Source organism: Sus scrofa, chromosome 13, assembly GCF_054392235.1.
Source record: "Sus scrofa isolate SSC_HxYL_T2T_F1_AM1 chromosome 13, Sscrofa_HxYL_maternal_Yorkshire_Landrace_v2.0, whole genome shotgun sequence".
Lineage (NCBI taxonomy): Eukaryota > Metazoa > Chordata > Mammalia > Artiodactyla > Suidae > Sus > Sus scrofa.
This window is the reverse complement of record NC_139395.1, coordinates 40,074,233-40,091,001: the sequence shown is the minus strand read 5'-3', so window position 1 is coordinate 40,091,001 and position 16,769 is coordinate 40,074,233. Positions and strand designations below refer to the sequence as shown.

General features: G+C 38.7%; 1 protein-coding gene across 17 annotated transcripts in view; it reads left to right on the top strand.

The window, feature by feature from the left end:
* Nucleotides 1–16,769, top strand: part of ULK4 (unc-51 like kinase 4) — a 540,161-nt gene that overhangs the window by 394,925 nt on the left and 128,467 nt on the right. For all 17 annotated transcript variants that reach the window (XR_014822784.1, XR_014822772.1, XR_014822770.1 and 14 more), the window contains one exon: nucleotides 13,207–13,392. Coding sequence is in view for 6 of the 17 variants with exons in the window: in XM_084987830.1 (XP_084843956.1) it covers nucleotides 13,207–13,392 (186 nt within the window). In the remaining 11 variants the exon portion in view is untranslated. Of the gene's footprint in view, nucleotides 1–13,206; nucleotides 13,393–16,769 lie in introns of those variants that run through there.

Genomic DNA, 16,769 nt, shown 5'->3' with positions numbered 1-16,769 from the left:
TTTGATTGGCATGGCAATCAAAATTTGGGGAGAACTGGCATTTTAACAAAATCGACTTCTTCTGACTCATGAACAAGGTATGTGCCTCCATTTATTTGGATCCTGTTTAATGTCTGTTGGCAATATTTTATATTTTTTAGTGTATAGATCTTTCATCTTTTGCCAGATTTACCCCTAAATAGTTCAGTGTTCTAGATGTTCTTGTACATAGTATTATTTGGGGTTTTTCTGTTTGTTTTTTTAAATTTATGTATTATTGTAATTCTTTATTGTTGGGACAGTTAGATTGTTTATAATTTTTTCACTTACAGCATTATTTTGAGTAACTTTGTACAGGCAACTCTACTCACATCTCTGATTATTTCTTTAGGTTTTTATTATTACTATTTTTATATGAGGTATAGTTGCTACTATAATGTTATATAAGTTATAGGTATATAATAATGATTCATAATTTTTAGAAGTTATACTCCATTTATAGTTATTATAAAATATTGGTTCTAGTCCCTGTGTTGTGTAACATTTTGTACAACAAATTTTGAGTTAATTGTACATTATTTTATATTTAATTGTTTGTACCTCTTAGTCCCCCACCCCTACATTGCCCCTCCTCCTTTCCCTCTCCCCACTTGTAACCACTAATTTGTTCTCTATATCTGCAAGTCGTCTTCTTTTTTGTTACATTCACTAGGTTTTTTTTTTTTTTTTTTAGATTCCACATATAAGTGATATCCTACAGTATTTGTCTTTTTCTATATGCCTTATTTCATTTAGCATAATATTCTCCAGGTCTCTCCATGTTGCTACAAGTGGCAAATTTTAATTCTTTTTTATGGCCAAGTAGTATTCCATTGTATGTATATGTGTATGTATGTGTGTGTGTGTTTGGTGTGTGTGTGTGTGTATATATTTTTTATCCAGTCATCTGCTGATGGACACGTAGGTTGCTTCCATATCTTAGCAATTGTAAATAATGCTTCTAGGAACATGAGGGTGTATGTACCTTTCCCATTTAGTGTTTTTGTTTATAATTGTACTAAACTGATTTTTAGGCTCTAGTGGTTTGCTTGTGAATTCCCCAGGAGTCTCTACATTGAGAATCATGTCTTCTGCAAAAAAAGCAGTTATCTTCCTTTCTGATCTGAATGCCATTTATTTATTTATTTAATCTTGACCTGACTTCACTGGCCAGAACCTCCCACACTGATTGGAAGTGGTGAGAGCAAATGTCCCAGTCTGTCTTCCTGATCTCAGGGTCGGGCATTCCGTCTCAGATAGGGTTTTTATCAGGTTGAGGAAGTTTCCTGCTACTCTTCATTTGCTGAGTTTTTGTTAGAAATAGGTGTTGAAGGTCCTTTATTATGATAACAACCCTGGGAAACTAATTCATATGATGTATTACATTGAGTGATTTTTTAAAAACATTAAACTGAGCTACATTCCTAGAATACACCCTATTTTAGTCAGGATGTGTTATCTTTATTATTATCCTGTTAATATTTTGTTGGCTTTGATTTGTTATCATTTTGTTTACGAATTTGTGCATCTGTGTTCATGAGGGATATTGCTTTGTAGCTTACTTTTTTTGTCTGATTTTGGTATAGTTGATCTTGGAGAAAATGATTTGGGAAGTATTCCCTCCTCTTCACTTTTCTTAGAGACTGTGTAGAGTTGGTATTGGCTTTTTGTTTTTTTCTTTTTTCAGCCACACCTGCCCTAAGTTCCCAGGGTAGGGGGCAAATAAGAGCTGCAGCTGCAGGCCACAGCCACAACTGAGCTGCACCTGTGACCTATGCCACAGCTCATGGCAACACAGGATCCTTAACCCACTGAATAAGGCCAGGGATCAAACCTGCATTCTCACAGAGGCTATGTCAGATCCGTATCCTGCTGAGCCGCAATGGGAACTCCTGGTATTGGCTTTTTTAAAAAGTTCTACTGATAAATAATTTGTACCTTTAATCCCTTTAAAGCATACATTCAATGCTGATTCGTGTATTCTCAGAGTTGTGCAGCCATCACCATGATCTAATTCCAGAACATCTCCATCACCCTAAAATGAAATTCTGTACTTATTAAAAGTTACTTCCCATTCCCTCCTCTCCAAACCCTTGTCAATTACTAATTTACTCTTTATTTCTATAGATCGACCTATTCTAGATATTTCTTATATATAGAATTATATGTGGCCTTTTTGTTAGCATGATGTTTTTTTCAAGGTTCATTTATGTTTGTAGCATGTGTCAGTACCTCCTTCTTTGTTTTGGCAAATAATATTCCATTGTATAGAGGTACCATATTTGTTTAACCATTTTTTAGCTTGTGGACATTTGTGTTGTTTCCACTTTTGGCTATTTTGAATAATGCTGCTGTGAACAATCGTGTACAAGTCTTTGTGTAAACATCTGCTTTCTTTCTCTTTAGCATGTACCTAGGAGTGAAATTCCTGTGTCATATGGTCAGTCCATGTCAGTCCATGCAATATTGAGTCCATTTTCTCAGTCTTTTGAGAAAATACAGAGGATTTTCCACAACTGCCTTTAGTACCACTTATGTATGAAGGTTCTAGTTTTCCCCATATCATTATCAGTACTTGTCATTATCTGTGTTTTTAATTATACCCATTCTAGTGGGTGTGAAATGGTATCTTATAGTGGTTTTGATTTTCATTTCCCTGGTGGCTAGTGATGTTGAATATCTTCTCCTATGTTTATCAGCCATTTATATACCTTTTTGGGAGAAATATCTATTTCTTTGCCCTTTGAAAAATTAGATTATTTGTCTTTTTATTACTGAGTTGTTTTTATATATTGTGTATATACAAGTCCCTTATTAGATATTATTTATAGCAATTTCCCCTTCTTCTGCAGGTGATCTTTCTTACTTTCTTCGTAGTGTAATTTACAGTCCAGAACATTTTAATTTTGATCAAGTCTAAAGTCTAGTTTATCTATTTTTTTCTTTTGTTGTTTGTGCTTTTTATGTCATACCCAAGAAACCTAATCCAAGGTCACTAAGATTTAATTACTCCTATGTTTTCTTCTAAAACTTTTATGTTTAGCTCTTCTATTTAGATATTTGATCCATTTTTAGATAATTTTTGCATATGGTGTGATGTGTGGGTCCAACTTCATTCTTTTGCATGTGGATATATCTTGTCTCAGCACCATTTGTTGAAAAGACCATTTTTCCCCCATTTAATTGTCTTGGCAATCTTGTCAAAAATCACTTTTATCATGATTAAAGGTTTGTCTCTGGGCTCTAAATTATTTTCCATTGATCTTTATGTATAGCCTTATGCTAGTATCACATTGACTAGATTACTGTAGCTTTGTAGCAAAATTTGAAATTGGGAATTAGCCCTCCAAATTTGCTCCTGTTTTTAAGGATTGTTTTGGTTTTTGTTCCTTGCATTTCCATATACATTTTAGAATTAGCTTAACCATTTCTGTAAAAAAAAATAAAAATAAAAAGGGCCAGCTGCAACTCTGAATGCTTTCAATCTGTAGATCAGTTTGGAGCATATTGCCTCTGAATGATAATAACTCTTATGATCCTTGAATATGGAATGTTTTTCCATTTATGCACCTTCTTTAATTTTTGTCCGAAGTTTCATAGTTTTCAGTGTATAATTCATATACTCCTTTTAAATTTAATTCTAAATATTCTTTTTGATGCTATTATAAATGGAATTGTTTTCTTAATTTCCTTTTCAGGTTCTTAATGGCTAATATATAAACATACAGATGATTTTTGTGTATTGATCTCATATTCTGTCACCTTGCTGAACTTGTTTATTCTTACAGTTCTTAGCAGATTCTTTGGAATTTTCTGTATGTAAAATCATGTCATCTTCCGATAAAGCTTTCCTTTCTAGATGACTTTTGTTTTTTTTCTTTTCCCTGTGTAATTGCCCTAGATAGAACTTCTAATACAATGCTGAATAGAAATGGCAAGAATGGATGTCTGTCCTGTTAATAATCTTAGAGGGAAAGAAATTACTTTTTACTCATTAATCATGGTGTCAACTATAGATTTTCCCTAGATATCCTTTATCAGTTTAAAAATGTTCTCTTCCACTTATAATTTGTTGAGTGTTTTTTAAATTATAAAAGGGTGTCTTACTTTGTCAAATGCTTATTCTGTGACTACTGACAGGCTCATAGAATTTTTGTCTTGTATTCTGTAAATATTGCACATAACATCACTTGACTTTTAGATGCTAAACTAGCCTTGAATTCCTAGGATAAATCCCACTTGGCCATGGTACAAAACCCTTTTAATATGTTGCTAAATTTGGTTTGCCAATACTTTGTTGAAGAATTTTGCATCTGTATTCATAAGGGCTCTTGGTCTGTAGTTCTCTTTCCTCAGAATGTCTTTTTCTGCTTTTGGTATCAGGATGGTACTGGCCAGGTAGAATGAGTTTGCAAGTTTCCATTTTCTTTTAACTTTCTGGAAAGTTTGTATAAGCTTGCTACTACTTCTTCCTTGAACTTTTGGCAGACTTCACCAGTAAGGCCATCTAGGCCTGTAGTTTTCTTCGTAGGAAAGTTTTTAAACTGAAAATTCTTTTCTCTAATGGATAAGGTGCTTTCCAGGTTACTTGTTTCTTCTGCGTGAGCCTTGGCCTACTCTCTCCTCTCTGATACTTTGTCCTATGAAACCAAGATGCATTGGTTTTCTGAGACTTTTCACTCTGTATCCACCTCATTTGCCTTCCCCATGCCTAGGCCTGGAGTCTCAATTGTTTTCCATCCCTTGGGCATCACTGTTCTGCCTTGTCTGATGTTTTGTGTCTTTTTTTTTTTTGTCTTTTTAGGGCGGTACCTGCAGCACATGAAGGTTCCCTGGCTCGGGGTCGAATCGGAGCTGTAGCTTTCGGCCTACATCACAGCCACAATAATGCAGGATCCAAGCCACGTCTGCGACCTACACCACAGATCATGGCAACTGCAGATCCTTAACCCACCGAGCAAGGCCAGGGATCAAACCTGCATCCTCATGGATGCCAGTCAGATTTGTTTCCACTGAGCCACGATAGGAACTCCTAATGTCTTGTGTCTTAAAAACCATTATTTCGTATATTTTCCTACTGATTTGTTTTTGCAGGCAGTTGGGTATGTCTTTATCCTGTTTTATGAGGAAATATGCAAAGATTTTTGTACATCACATTCTTCTTGTGGTAGTGGGGCAGGACACAAACAAAATATAACAAAACAGGAACATTATCAGGTTTTCAAGGATCTAAAAAATAAGCCAAACTTGAGATTATTGCTTATGATAAACATCCTTCCATCATTTGAACAATGAAGCAAAACTCAAAAATGAAGGAATGTTAAAGTAAATTGAAATAGAAACATGAATATCTGTGCCCATCTCACTAACTACCCCACAGCTATGAAAACAGAGAAAGGATTAAATAAATATCTTACAGTCATGGGAGAGCAGAGAGAGAAGATGTTAGTGGAAAAGAAATTTTGTGTAATTACTAGATGATAGAAAGCAGATGGGCCTGAATCAAAATCTAGTGAAGAAACCTATTATCCAGAACATACATAGGAGAAAATCAACCAGAAGGTAGGAACAGATGCAGATGATCTGTAAACTCCAAGAGGAAAACTGATGGAAGCCCTAGGCACTTACCAGGCTAATTGAAGATTAACATTTAGAACAGGAAGACCAATCAGGCCTCTTCCCTTATTCATTTTGCTCTGCTTTATTCTAGCACAATAAGTCAAGAACTTCAATATAGGGAGGATGAACTGTTTGTCTCATGTTATTTTGAGTATGGGGCTATGGCCTAGAAAGAAGCATTGTGGAGTTTGAGGAAATCACAGAACACGGGGGAAGAAACTGGAGGAAACTGACATACACAAATGCAAAGGAGGAGTGCCCGTCATGGTTCAGTAGTTAATGAATCCGACTAGGAACCGTGAGGTTACAGTTCGATCCCTGGCCTTGCTCAGTGGGTTAAGGATCTGGTGTTGCTATGAGTTGTGGTGTAGGTCACAGACGTGGCTCAGATCCAGCGTTGCTGTGGCTCTGTTGTAGGCTGAAAGTTACAGCTCCGATTCGATCCCTAGCCTGGGAACCTACATATGCCTCGGGAGAGGCCCAAGAAAAGACAAAAAACAAACAAACAAACAAAAAAAATGCAAAGGAAGGTGAAGCCAGCTTCCTATAGTGATCTTTCATTCATAAAATAGAAAGCCTGAGACCACCAGATATTTGGGGTAGCGTAACAGCATGAAGCAGAGAAACCAAGGTGAATAAACAGCTGAGCACAGAAGAAACAAAGTTGACAGGAGGTGTAAAGGGTTGAATTGTGTTCCCTGCAAAATTGATATGTTGAAGTCCTAAATCCCAGGACCTCTGGCTATTAAACCTTATTTGGAAATAGTGACCATCCAGACGTGGTTAGTTAAGATGAGGTCATACTCAAATAGGGTGGGCCCCTAACCCAGTCTGACTGATATACAAAGTCAGAGACAAGGGTGTAAAGTCAGAGACACACAGGGAGAATGCCCTGCCCTGGTGAAGGCAGAGATTGGAATTATGCACCTGCAAGCTAAGGAATGCCAGTGATTTCCAGCAAATCACCCCAAGCTGGCAAGTAGCAAAGGAAGGTTCTACTACGGGTTTCAGAGGGAGCAGGGTCCTGCTATTTGATTTTGAACTTCTAGCTTCTAGAAATATGAGATAATAAATTTCAGTTGTTCATGCCACCCCGTTTGTGGTAACTTTGTTATGGCAGCCTCAAGAAACTCATTTTGGGAGATGGCATTAAATGGTGGAATAGAGTTGGAGCTCAACTTCTCTACTAAAAACAACAAAATTCACAACTAAAGACTGAGCAATCTCCACCCAAATGGATCAGAAACCTTAAAAAAGATATCCTATTCCAGAAGAAAAATAGGAGGCCACATCAAGAGGTAGGAGGGGCGATTTCACAATATAAACAACCCCATACCTCCTGGGTAGGAACCCCCACAGACTGGAAACTAACTGGTTCACAGAGACTCACCTTCAGGAGTGAGGGTTCTGAGCTCCAAATCAAACTCTCACATGTGGGGATCTGGCACTGGGAGAAAGAGCCCCTGGAGCATCTGGCACCGAAGGCCAGTGGGGCTTGTGCGTAGGAGCTCCACGGCACTTGGGGAAATGGAGACCCCATTCTTTTTTTTTTTTTTTTGTCTTTTGTCTTTTGTCGTTGTTGTTGCTATTTCTTGGGCCGCTCCCGCGGCATATGGAGGTTCCCAGGCTAGGGGTTGAATCGGAGCTGTAGCCACCGGCCTACACCAGAGCCACAGCAACGCAGGATCCGAGCCACGTCTGTGACCTCCACCACAGCTCACGGCAATGCCGGATCGTTAACCCACTGAGCAAGGGCAGGGACCGAACCCGCAACCTCATGGTTCCTAGTCGGATTCGTTAACCACTGCGCCACAACAGGAACTCCAGGAGACCCCATTCTTAAAAGGGGCACACAGACTTTCATGTGCACTGGGTCCCAGGACCAAGCAAAGTCTCCATAGGAATCTGGGTCAAACCTGACTGCAGTTCTTAGAAGCCCTCCTGGGAAAAGAGGGTTGAATGTGGCTTGTTGTGGGGGAAGGATACTGGAAGCAAAGCTCTTGGGAATATTCAGCAGCATGCCTTTCTCTGGAGGTGGCCATGTTGGGAACATCTGGCCCCATCCGTCAGTCAGTGCTGAGAAGCCCCAGGGCAAACAACAATCCAGGTGGGATCATGGCCCCACCCCTCAGTAAACAGGCTACCTAAAGATCCCCCAGGCACACAGCCGCCTCTAATCCCATCCAGAGACTAAGCCCCACCCACCAGAGGGATAGGAATCAGCTCCACCTACCAGTGGGCAGGCATCAGCCCCTCCCATCAGAAAGCCTACAGCAAGCCCCCCATACCGACTTCAGCCACAGGGGGGCAGACACCAGAAGTAAGAGAGGCTACAACTCTCTTATCTGTAAAAAGGTCACCACACCAAAAACCTATAAAAATGAAAAGACAGAGAACTATAGCTCAGATGAGGGAGAAAGAAAAAACCCCAGAAAATCAGCTAAGTGATGAGGAGATTCTCAGCCTCCAGGAAAAAGACTTTAGACTGTTGATGCTGAAGATGATGCAAGACATTGGAAATAAACTAGAGGCAAAGATGGAGAACTTACAGGAAACACTGAGCCAAGACATACAAGATAGAAAACTTAAACAAGAAGAAATGCAAAATACAATAACTGAAATAAAAAATTCATTAGAAGCAGCTAACAGCAGAATACAGGAGGCAGAAGAACAAATAAGTGAGGTGGAGGACAGATGAGTGGAAATTACAAATGCAGAACAGAAAAGAGAAAAAGGATTGAAAACAAATGAAGAGAGTCTCAGAGAACTCTGGGACAAAGTTAAACACACCAACATCCGTATTATAGGGGTGCCAGAAGGAGAAGAGAGAAGGGGACAGAAAAAATATTCCAAGAGATAATAGCCAAAAACTTCCCTAACATGGGAAAGGAACCACTCACTCAAATCCAGGAAGCACAATGAGTACCATATAAAAAAACCCAAGGAGGAATACCCCGAGACACATATTAATCAAACTGACCAAAATTAAAGACAGAGAAAATCTTGGAAGCAGCTAGGGAAAAGAAACAAATAGCATGCAAGGGAACCCCAATAAGGTTATCAGAAGATTTTTCAACAGAAACTCTGCAGGCCAGAAGGGAGTGGCATGATATACTTAATGTGATGAAAGGAAAAAACCTCCAACCAAGATTTATTTACCCAGCAAAGCTCTCATTCAGATTTGAAGGAGAAATCAAAACCTTCACAGATAAGCAAAAGCTGAGAGAATTCAGCAACACTAAACCAGCCTTACAACAAATACTAGAGGAACTTCTCTAGGCAGAAAAGAAAACACAGCAACAGGAAACATAAATTCCACAAATGACAAGGCTCACCAGTAAAGGTATATATACAGTAAAGATACGAAATCATCCATGAACAATTATACCACCCAAATCAGAAATAATGAGAAGAGGTGGGTACAAATGCAGGACACTGGAGATGAACTTGCAATTAAGAGAACAACTTAAAAACAATCTCATATACATATAGACTCATATCAAAACTTCAGAATAACTGCAAACCAAAATCTACAATTGATACACAAACAAAATCAGGTCAAATACAACACTAAAGATAGTCTGAATAGATGCTTCCGTGGCTGATGGTTGTTGATGGCAGGATTCCAGAACAAACAAATCTGAAAGTGAATATAGGATGCTGGATTTGGGGAGATAAAGTCTTGAGATTTTGTGCTGGCTCAGGGAAAGCCCAGGAAGCTACCGATTGAGGGTCCTTGGAAACCCAGGCCAGGGCCCTATGGAGAAGCTCAGGGCTCTCATTGGACAGATGAGGAAACTACAGCTTTGAATGGATTCTCTCTCAGCTCCTTCCCTCTCTGGCCCCTTCAATTATATGTTTTTCCCCTCTTTTTTTGAAGGGTATTTGGTGAGCTGTTAAGTGTTGCATACTGTCTTTCTTCTTCCCACAGTTAATGATCAATAAGGCCCATATTCCATTGTCCCATTTGTATATTAGAGTATTAATTATGCAACTTAAAAGAAAAAGGTCAACAACCATATGATTAGGGTTTTTTTTTGTTCAAGGTTTTTTTCACTAGGCCAAACCTATTTGGTTTCCCTGCTTCAGAATGGTTGGAAAATGGTTAGAAAAAAGTTTTCCCTCCATTTCTCTAACAGTCTAGAGCAAGGTTGGCAAACATTTTCTCCAAAGGACTAGATAGTAAATATTTTAGATTTTGTGGACCATAAATGATAACTTTGCAATAACTACCCAATGCTGCCATTACAGTGTAAAAGCAGTGATGGACAACATTACTATAAGTGAATAAGTGTGGCTGTGCACCAAGAAAACCATATGTAAAATGAGGCTGTGGACCAGATATGGCCCATAGGCTATGCTGTGTCAATCATTCACCTTGAAAAATGCCATTTCCCTGCCTGGCCACCATTGCAAACAGTCCTGCATGTCAACAGTTAAGAAAGTCTATATTATTTATTTTACTACCTGGATATCAAATACTAAATAGCTGAGGTAAAAATCGGATGAATTTTATTCTTGAGTTTTTTCAGTCTAAGTGTTCAATGAAGGAAAGCAGCAGTGACTGTTAACCAAAAATGATGTGACACGGGAACAGCATGTTATGTCTAATGAAAAACTTTTGAAAACAAAGACACTGTGAATTTAGAGTTATGTTTGTATAACTGTTGGGTAATTGACAGGGTTTTTTAGTTTAGCTTCTAACAGTCAGAACTATCGCCTACAGCTGCCTTTGCACAACATGCTGCAGACTTTTTACTGCCCATCAATCTTGAAAAAACTTGTTTTTCCTGGTTCCTTGTTTCAGGACCAGCTCTCAGATGTTAGCTCATTTGAGTAACTAATCACAGCAAAAGTGTAAATTGTGGATCTGATGTTGCCGTGAGCTGTAGTGAAGGTTGCAGATGTGGCTCAGATCCAGTGTGGCTCCAAGTTGACCCCCAGCCTGGGAACTTTCATATTCTGCAGGTGTGGCTCTAAAAAGCAAAAACAAACAAACAAAAAACAAAAAATAAAACTGATATTGGGAGTTAAAGAGAATTCAGTAATTCTTAGTGAAAACATAAAACAAATGTTTGAGTAGCCCACAGGAGGATTAAAAAAGGAGAGACAGAGTCAGAAAAAGGAGAGACAGAGGAAACAGAAGACAAATAATAAAAAATTCCATGTTAGACTTAAACCCTAGCATCTTAGTATTTATCTTAAAAATGAAAATGTTCTAATGTACCAATTAAAAGACAGAGATGATTAGAGAGGATAACAAAACTTGATCCAATAGTAAGTAGATTGTCTACAAAAGTCTCACTTCAAATATAATAATACAAGCAGGGTGAAAGTAAAAGGTTGAAAAGTGTATACTATGCAAATATTAATTTTTAAAAAGCAGGAGTCGCTGTCTTAATATACATGTTAATTTCCTGGTTGCCAGATTGTACTATCGTTATGCAAGATGTTTTCATTAGGGGGGTTGGGTGACATATATACGGCATCTGTCTGTATTGTTTCTTACAACTGCATATGAACCTGTAAATATCTCAAAATAAGTTTCACTCACATGCATAAGAATGAAGTTGGTCACATATCATATATAAAAACTAACTCAAAATGGATCAAGATTTAATTGTAAAAGCTGCAACTATAAAGTTCTTAAAAGAAAAAAATAAATGCAAGAGCTAAAACAAAAGTTTTAGAAGCAGCGTGAATTACAGGACTTGAAATAGGCGATGGTTTCTTAGGCATGACACAAAATTACAAGCAATAAAATGAATAGATAATTGACATCATAAAAATAAAAAATATTTTGTTCTTCAAAGGACACTGTCAAGAAAGTGAAAAGATAACCCACAGAATGGGAACATATTTTTGAAGATCATTTATCTCCTAAGGGAATTGTATTCAAAACATATAAAGAACACTTAGACTCAGTTATAAAGACAGCCTATTTTTTAAAATGGGCAAAGGATCTGAATAGACATTTCTCCAAAGAAGATATATGAATCGCCAATAAGTACATAAAAAGATTTGGCCATCAGGGAAGTACCAATGAAAAACCGCCATGATTTAACATTCCAAACTTGTTAGGATGGCTGTAATTTAAAAGATAGGTAATAACAAGGGTTGGTGAGGGTGTAGGGAAACTGGAATCCTCCTGCATTGCTGTGCTAATGGCAGCTTTGGAAACAGTCTGGAAGTTCCTCAGAAAGTTAAACACAGAGTTACCAAATGACTCAGCAACTCCACTTCTAAGTATAGACCCAAGAGAAGCAGAAACATGTTTGGACAAAAACTTATACACAAATGTTCACAGCAGTATTGTTCATACTAGCCAAGTGAAAGCACCTTGTATGTCCATCAACTGATGAATGGATAAACAAAACAGGGTACATCTATACAAAGGGAGTATTATTGGGTGATAAAAAGAATTGAAATACCAATACATGTTACAGCATGGATGAATCTTGAAAACACATTAAGTGAAAGAAGCCAGTCACAAAGGATCATATTTTGTTTGATTTCAAGTATCTGAAATGTCCAGAATAGCAAATCCAGAGAGACAGAAAGCAGGTTAGCACTGGGCAGGAACTGAGGAAGAGGGAGTGATGTCAGGGTAACTGTTAAAGAGTACAGGGGTTTTTTTCAAATGAAAAAATCTAAAATTGGTTCTGATGGTAGTTGCATAACTGAGTGTAGTAAAAGCTGTTGAATGACAGGTATATGTTAAAAATTGTGTTGTATGGCATAGGAATAAAACTTCAGGAGTTCTGTCGTGGCTCAGTGGTTAATGAACCTGACCAGTATCCATGAGGATGTGGGTTCAATCCCTGGTCTCGCTCAGTGGGTTAAGGATCTGGTGTTGCCATGAGCTGTGGTGTAGGTCACAGATACAGCTTGGATCCTGAGTTGCTGTGGCTGTGGTGTAGGCTGGCAGCTGTAGCTCCGATTTGACTCCTAACCTGGGAACCTCCATATGACACAAGTGTGGCCCTAAAAAGACAGAAAAAAAAAAAAAGAAAGAAAGAAAGAAAACTGTAAAAATTAAAAGTTTAAAGTGCTTGTGGTATGATAATTATTTCATAATGTATCTTTTCATACAGAAGCAATACTTTTTCTCCTACCTCATTAGTCAATAATGACTTGGAGACAGAGAAGTTCCGTAATATATTCTAGGAATTGGATTTTCCTAAACGAGTTAAGTAAACAAGAATATAAGGGTTGTGCCTTGGAAAAACAAAACTGTTTCTACACCCATAGACACACATATGCCACCTGCATGAATGTGTTCATGTGTAAATATGCATAAAAAATATAAGTTGTTCCTTTGCTTGTCACAGATGATTCATCACTGTGGATTAAAGGACTACAGGGTTTACTTCTGATTTTATACTGTTAGCTTTGTTTGAGTTCCTGTATGCATTTTGAAAAAGATCCTTTTAAAAAAATGTTCAGTTAATTAAACTTTGTACTCAGACCGAAATTCTCCCCACTAAGCCAAATGGTACTGTATAGTTCTTGAGGAATACCAATCTCATCCTCACTTAAACTTAAATAGTCCTATTTGTTCATTTTCAGCTTCCTAGTGAGGATCCTGAAATTTTTGACATCTCATCCAAGTGTCTGTCTATACTGGTTCAGCTGTACGGAGGGGAAAACCCAGACAGCCTGTCTCCTGAAAATGCAGAGAACTTTGCTGATTTACTGACATCCAAAGAGGACCCAAAGGAGCAGAAGCTTCTGCTGAGGATCCTCAGGAGAATGGTGAGTCCGCACAGAAACAGGCTTAGGTGGGTGGCTTCAGCGGCAGCCAGAAGTGGAGCAGTCATTCTCTTTGACCTAGTTTCATGAAGAACACCCAGTTGCCTTTCCCCATAGGCACCTACTGCTAACATTTATCATAGTCTGCCTGTCTCTCTATATACACAATTTTTTTTCTGAACTATTGCAGAGTAAATTAGAGACATCCTTCTTTATCTTTTAATATGTGAGTGTATTTCTTATAACAGAATGGGTGTTCTCTTCACTTACCTACAGTTAACAAAATCATGAAATTTAACATTGGTACAAATCTTTTACTGATCTGCCATCCATGTTCCTATTCTGCCAACTGTCCTGATTATGTCCTTCATAGCTTGTTTTCTGGAATCCGGTGCAGGATGATGTATTTTAGTAGACGTGTGTCTTTGATCTGGAATAGTTCTGCAGCCTTGCTTTGTCTTTCATACACTTGTGGAAGGATGGGAGGTATTTTGTAAATTCTCCCTTGGTTTGGGTCTCCCTGATGCTTTCTGCTTAGAGTCAGGGAAGTCCCAGAAGAAATCTCTTTTCCTCCTCAATCCGTCATATCCAGAGGCTTGTGATATCTGTTTGCCATTTACTGGTGATGTTAATTTTGATCACCTCATTGATTGATGTGTGGTTATTATCCTAAATTTTGTAATGGTTACAAAATGAAGATTTTTCTCCACCTCCCAACATTTCTAACTCCCAGTACTATACTGTAGGAAAGATTTTCCCTTTTGCCCCATTTAATTTTTGAAAAATAGGTATAGCTGATGTTTACTGGAAGGTACTTTTGAAGGCTGACTTGCTTTCTTTGTACAATAGATCTTGTTCTGCTGGTTTTGAAGGCCATTATTTACACGAGCTGTTGTTGAGGTTGGTCAAGGAGTAGAGGTCCCATTAGACTGTGTCATGTTCTGGCTTGTCAGTCTGGGTTCACCTCTAGATCCAGGTATCTTGAGGGGCCCTTTGGCAGCAGAGGCTGTGGATGCTCCAAAGAGTTGTATTCAAGGTGGGTTTTGTGCTATTTTGGTAAATAGTGGTCGCGCGTGACCCAGCTACATCTACCCAGCAGGTTAGGGGTGACAGAACTAGAAGGGATGTAAAGAGTCGTCCTCCTCGCTGCTACATTATGCTTTTATACAGCCAGGTCTCCCCAACCCAGCAGTGCTTACTGCCTTGTGGGGTCGTTCCTCAGGACTGGGATGATGACAGTCGAGGCGAGCCTCCCTAGGTGGAGGATAAATACTTCCGGGGACGGTAGATCCTGGAGATGGTTCGCCAGCCTAGCCCCAGATGACGTTGAATCCCATAGTAAGGCAAGGGTTTCCTTTTCCATCTTATTTTCAACTTTCTGATGATCAAAGGTGAGTTTCAGTTTAGTACCATTTGTCTTTAAAAAAAAAAAAGAACCTCTTGAATCCTGCAGAATGTCCCTTCTTAACGTAGAGTAAGCCTTTTGGATGACCAGCTTCTTCAGTAAAGAAAAGATATTTCTTTTAAAATAATTTTATTTAATTAAAAAAAGCGAGTCAATGTGAAGACAAGTGCTAGAAAGTATAGTAATACGAGTGCTACACAGAGGGGGTGTATTGTGTATTTGGTACAGAATGGCAAAAGCTTGAGGACTATTGACCTAATATCTAACACGATTAATTTTTATAGAGATCTACCATCTCTTACTTGAAAAATCTTACAGCTGGATTTAGTTTGGAATTCATAATTTTCAGATATTTTTGACATGGTGCTTATATTATATGTCATATGGCCTCCATAGGAGTCACCAGGGTGGTACCGTCAACAAGCTGTAAACATAGGAATGAATATTCATACCAAATGGGTAAATAAAACTATGTGTGACCCCGTGTGGGTTAGGTCAGATTTTGCCACCAAATATGTTTTTGAACCAAACATAGGAAAAACAGTTTGGATTTTTCAGGGCTTTCTAGATTTCAGAATTGCAGATGAGAGATTATGGACCTGTCTTTGAAATAAGTTACATCATTTTCCAAAACTAGATTAATTTAATCATGCAGAAAACATGGTCTATGTAGCCAGATCAGACCATTTAGTTTTTCTTTCTTTTTTTTGTCTTTTTAGGGCAGCACCTGCAGCATATGAGGTTCCCAGGCTAGGGCTCTAATTGGAGCTATATCTGCCAGCCACAGCCACAGCCACAGCAACTCAGGATCCTTAACCCACTGAGCGAGGCCAGGGGTCAAACCTGTGTCCTCATAGATCCTAATTAGGTTCATTAACCACTGAGCCACGATGTGAACTCTTAGACCGTTTTACTGTCTAAAATGATTTCCTCATACTTCCTGACCTGCCACATGTAGGGCCAGGTAGGTTTGTTTGCAGAAGAAAAGTTTCTGGTGCTGCTCAAAAAATTTTTTTTAATTGTAGTTAAATGAACAGAGCATAAAATTTATCCGCTATTTGTTATCAATGCTTTATAAGTTTCTGAAAACTTTCTAAATTACCTGCGGATCGGTCAATGTCAGGTTCAAGTTGTACAAAACACAGAGTCAGGGATTCTGGGACTCAGTCTGCCCAAGTGGACCTTGAACTTGCCTATTCTTAACCTCACTTCTGCTTAAACTTAGTTTTGAGTTCAGTACATTTAGAGAGAAATAGCCACAGATGACTTGTATGAAGCCAGCCCCCACTCTCGGGTGGATGTGGTCCTTCTTCCTCTCTGTCTCACTGCTTCCTGTCTTCCCCTCCATGGCTGTCATTGTTCTGTAGCTGTCCCCTTACTGTCTGTTCATGGTAGTGACATGGCCTTGTTCATTGCTGTATTGTCAGTGTCTTACAGCATGTTACACCCATGAAAGGTGGTCAGCAGATGATATTTCTAGCTGTACTAGTCTCTGTATTAAGAACTTTTGATGTATTATCTCATTAATGTTCATAGCAACCTCAGAGGTTAGCTCTAGTGACTATTCCTGTTTTACAGGTTAAAAACTAAGGCTCAAAGAGCTTCTGTAACATTCCCAAGGTCACCCACTAGGTCATGGCAGAGCTGAAGTCAGCCAGGCTCTAGTGACTATTCCTGTTTTACAGGTTAAAAACTAAGGCTCAAAGAGCTTCTGTAACATTCCCAAGGTCACCCACTAGGGCATGGCAGAGCTGAAGTCAGCCAGGTTGAACTGACTCCAACTCATGGCTGCCTTGCTGTTGCTCTGCCCAGTATTGCCCAGTACAGATTCAAAAACAGCCTTGCTGTTGCTCTGCCCAGTACAAATTCATCAAGCTGAATTTGACCGAATTTCAATCTAGAAGTCACCTGAGAGATTCTTTCTTTCAGTCATGGGAAAATAGTAGAGTTATTTCCGTGTGTATATGCTTCACTG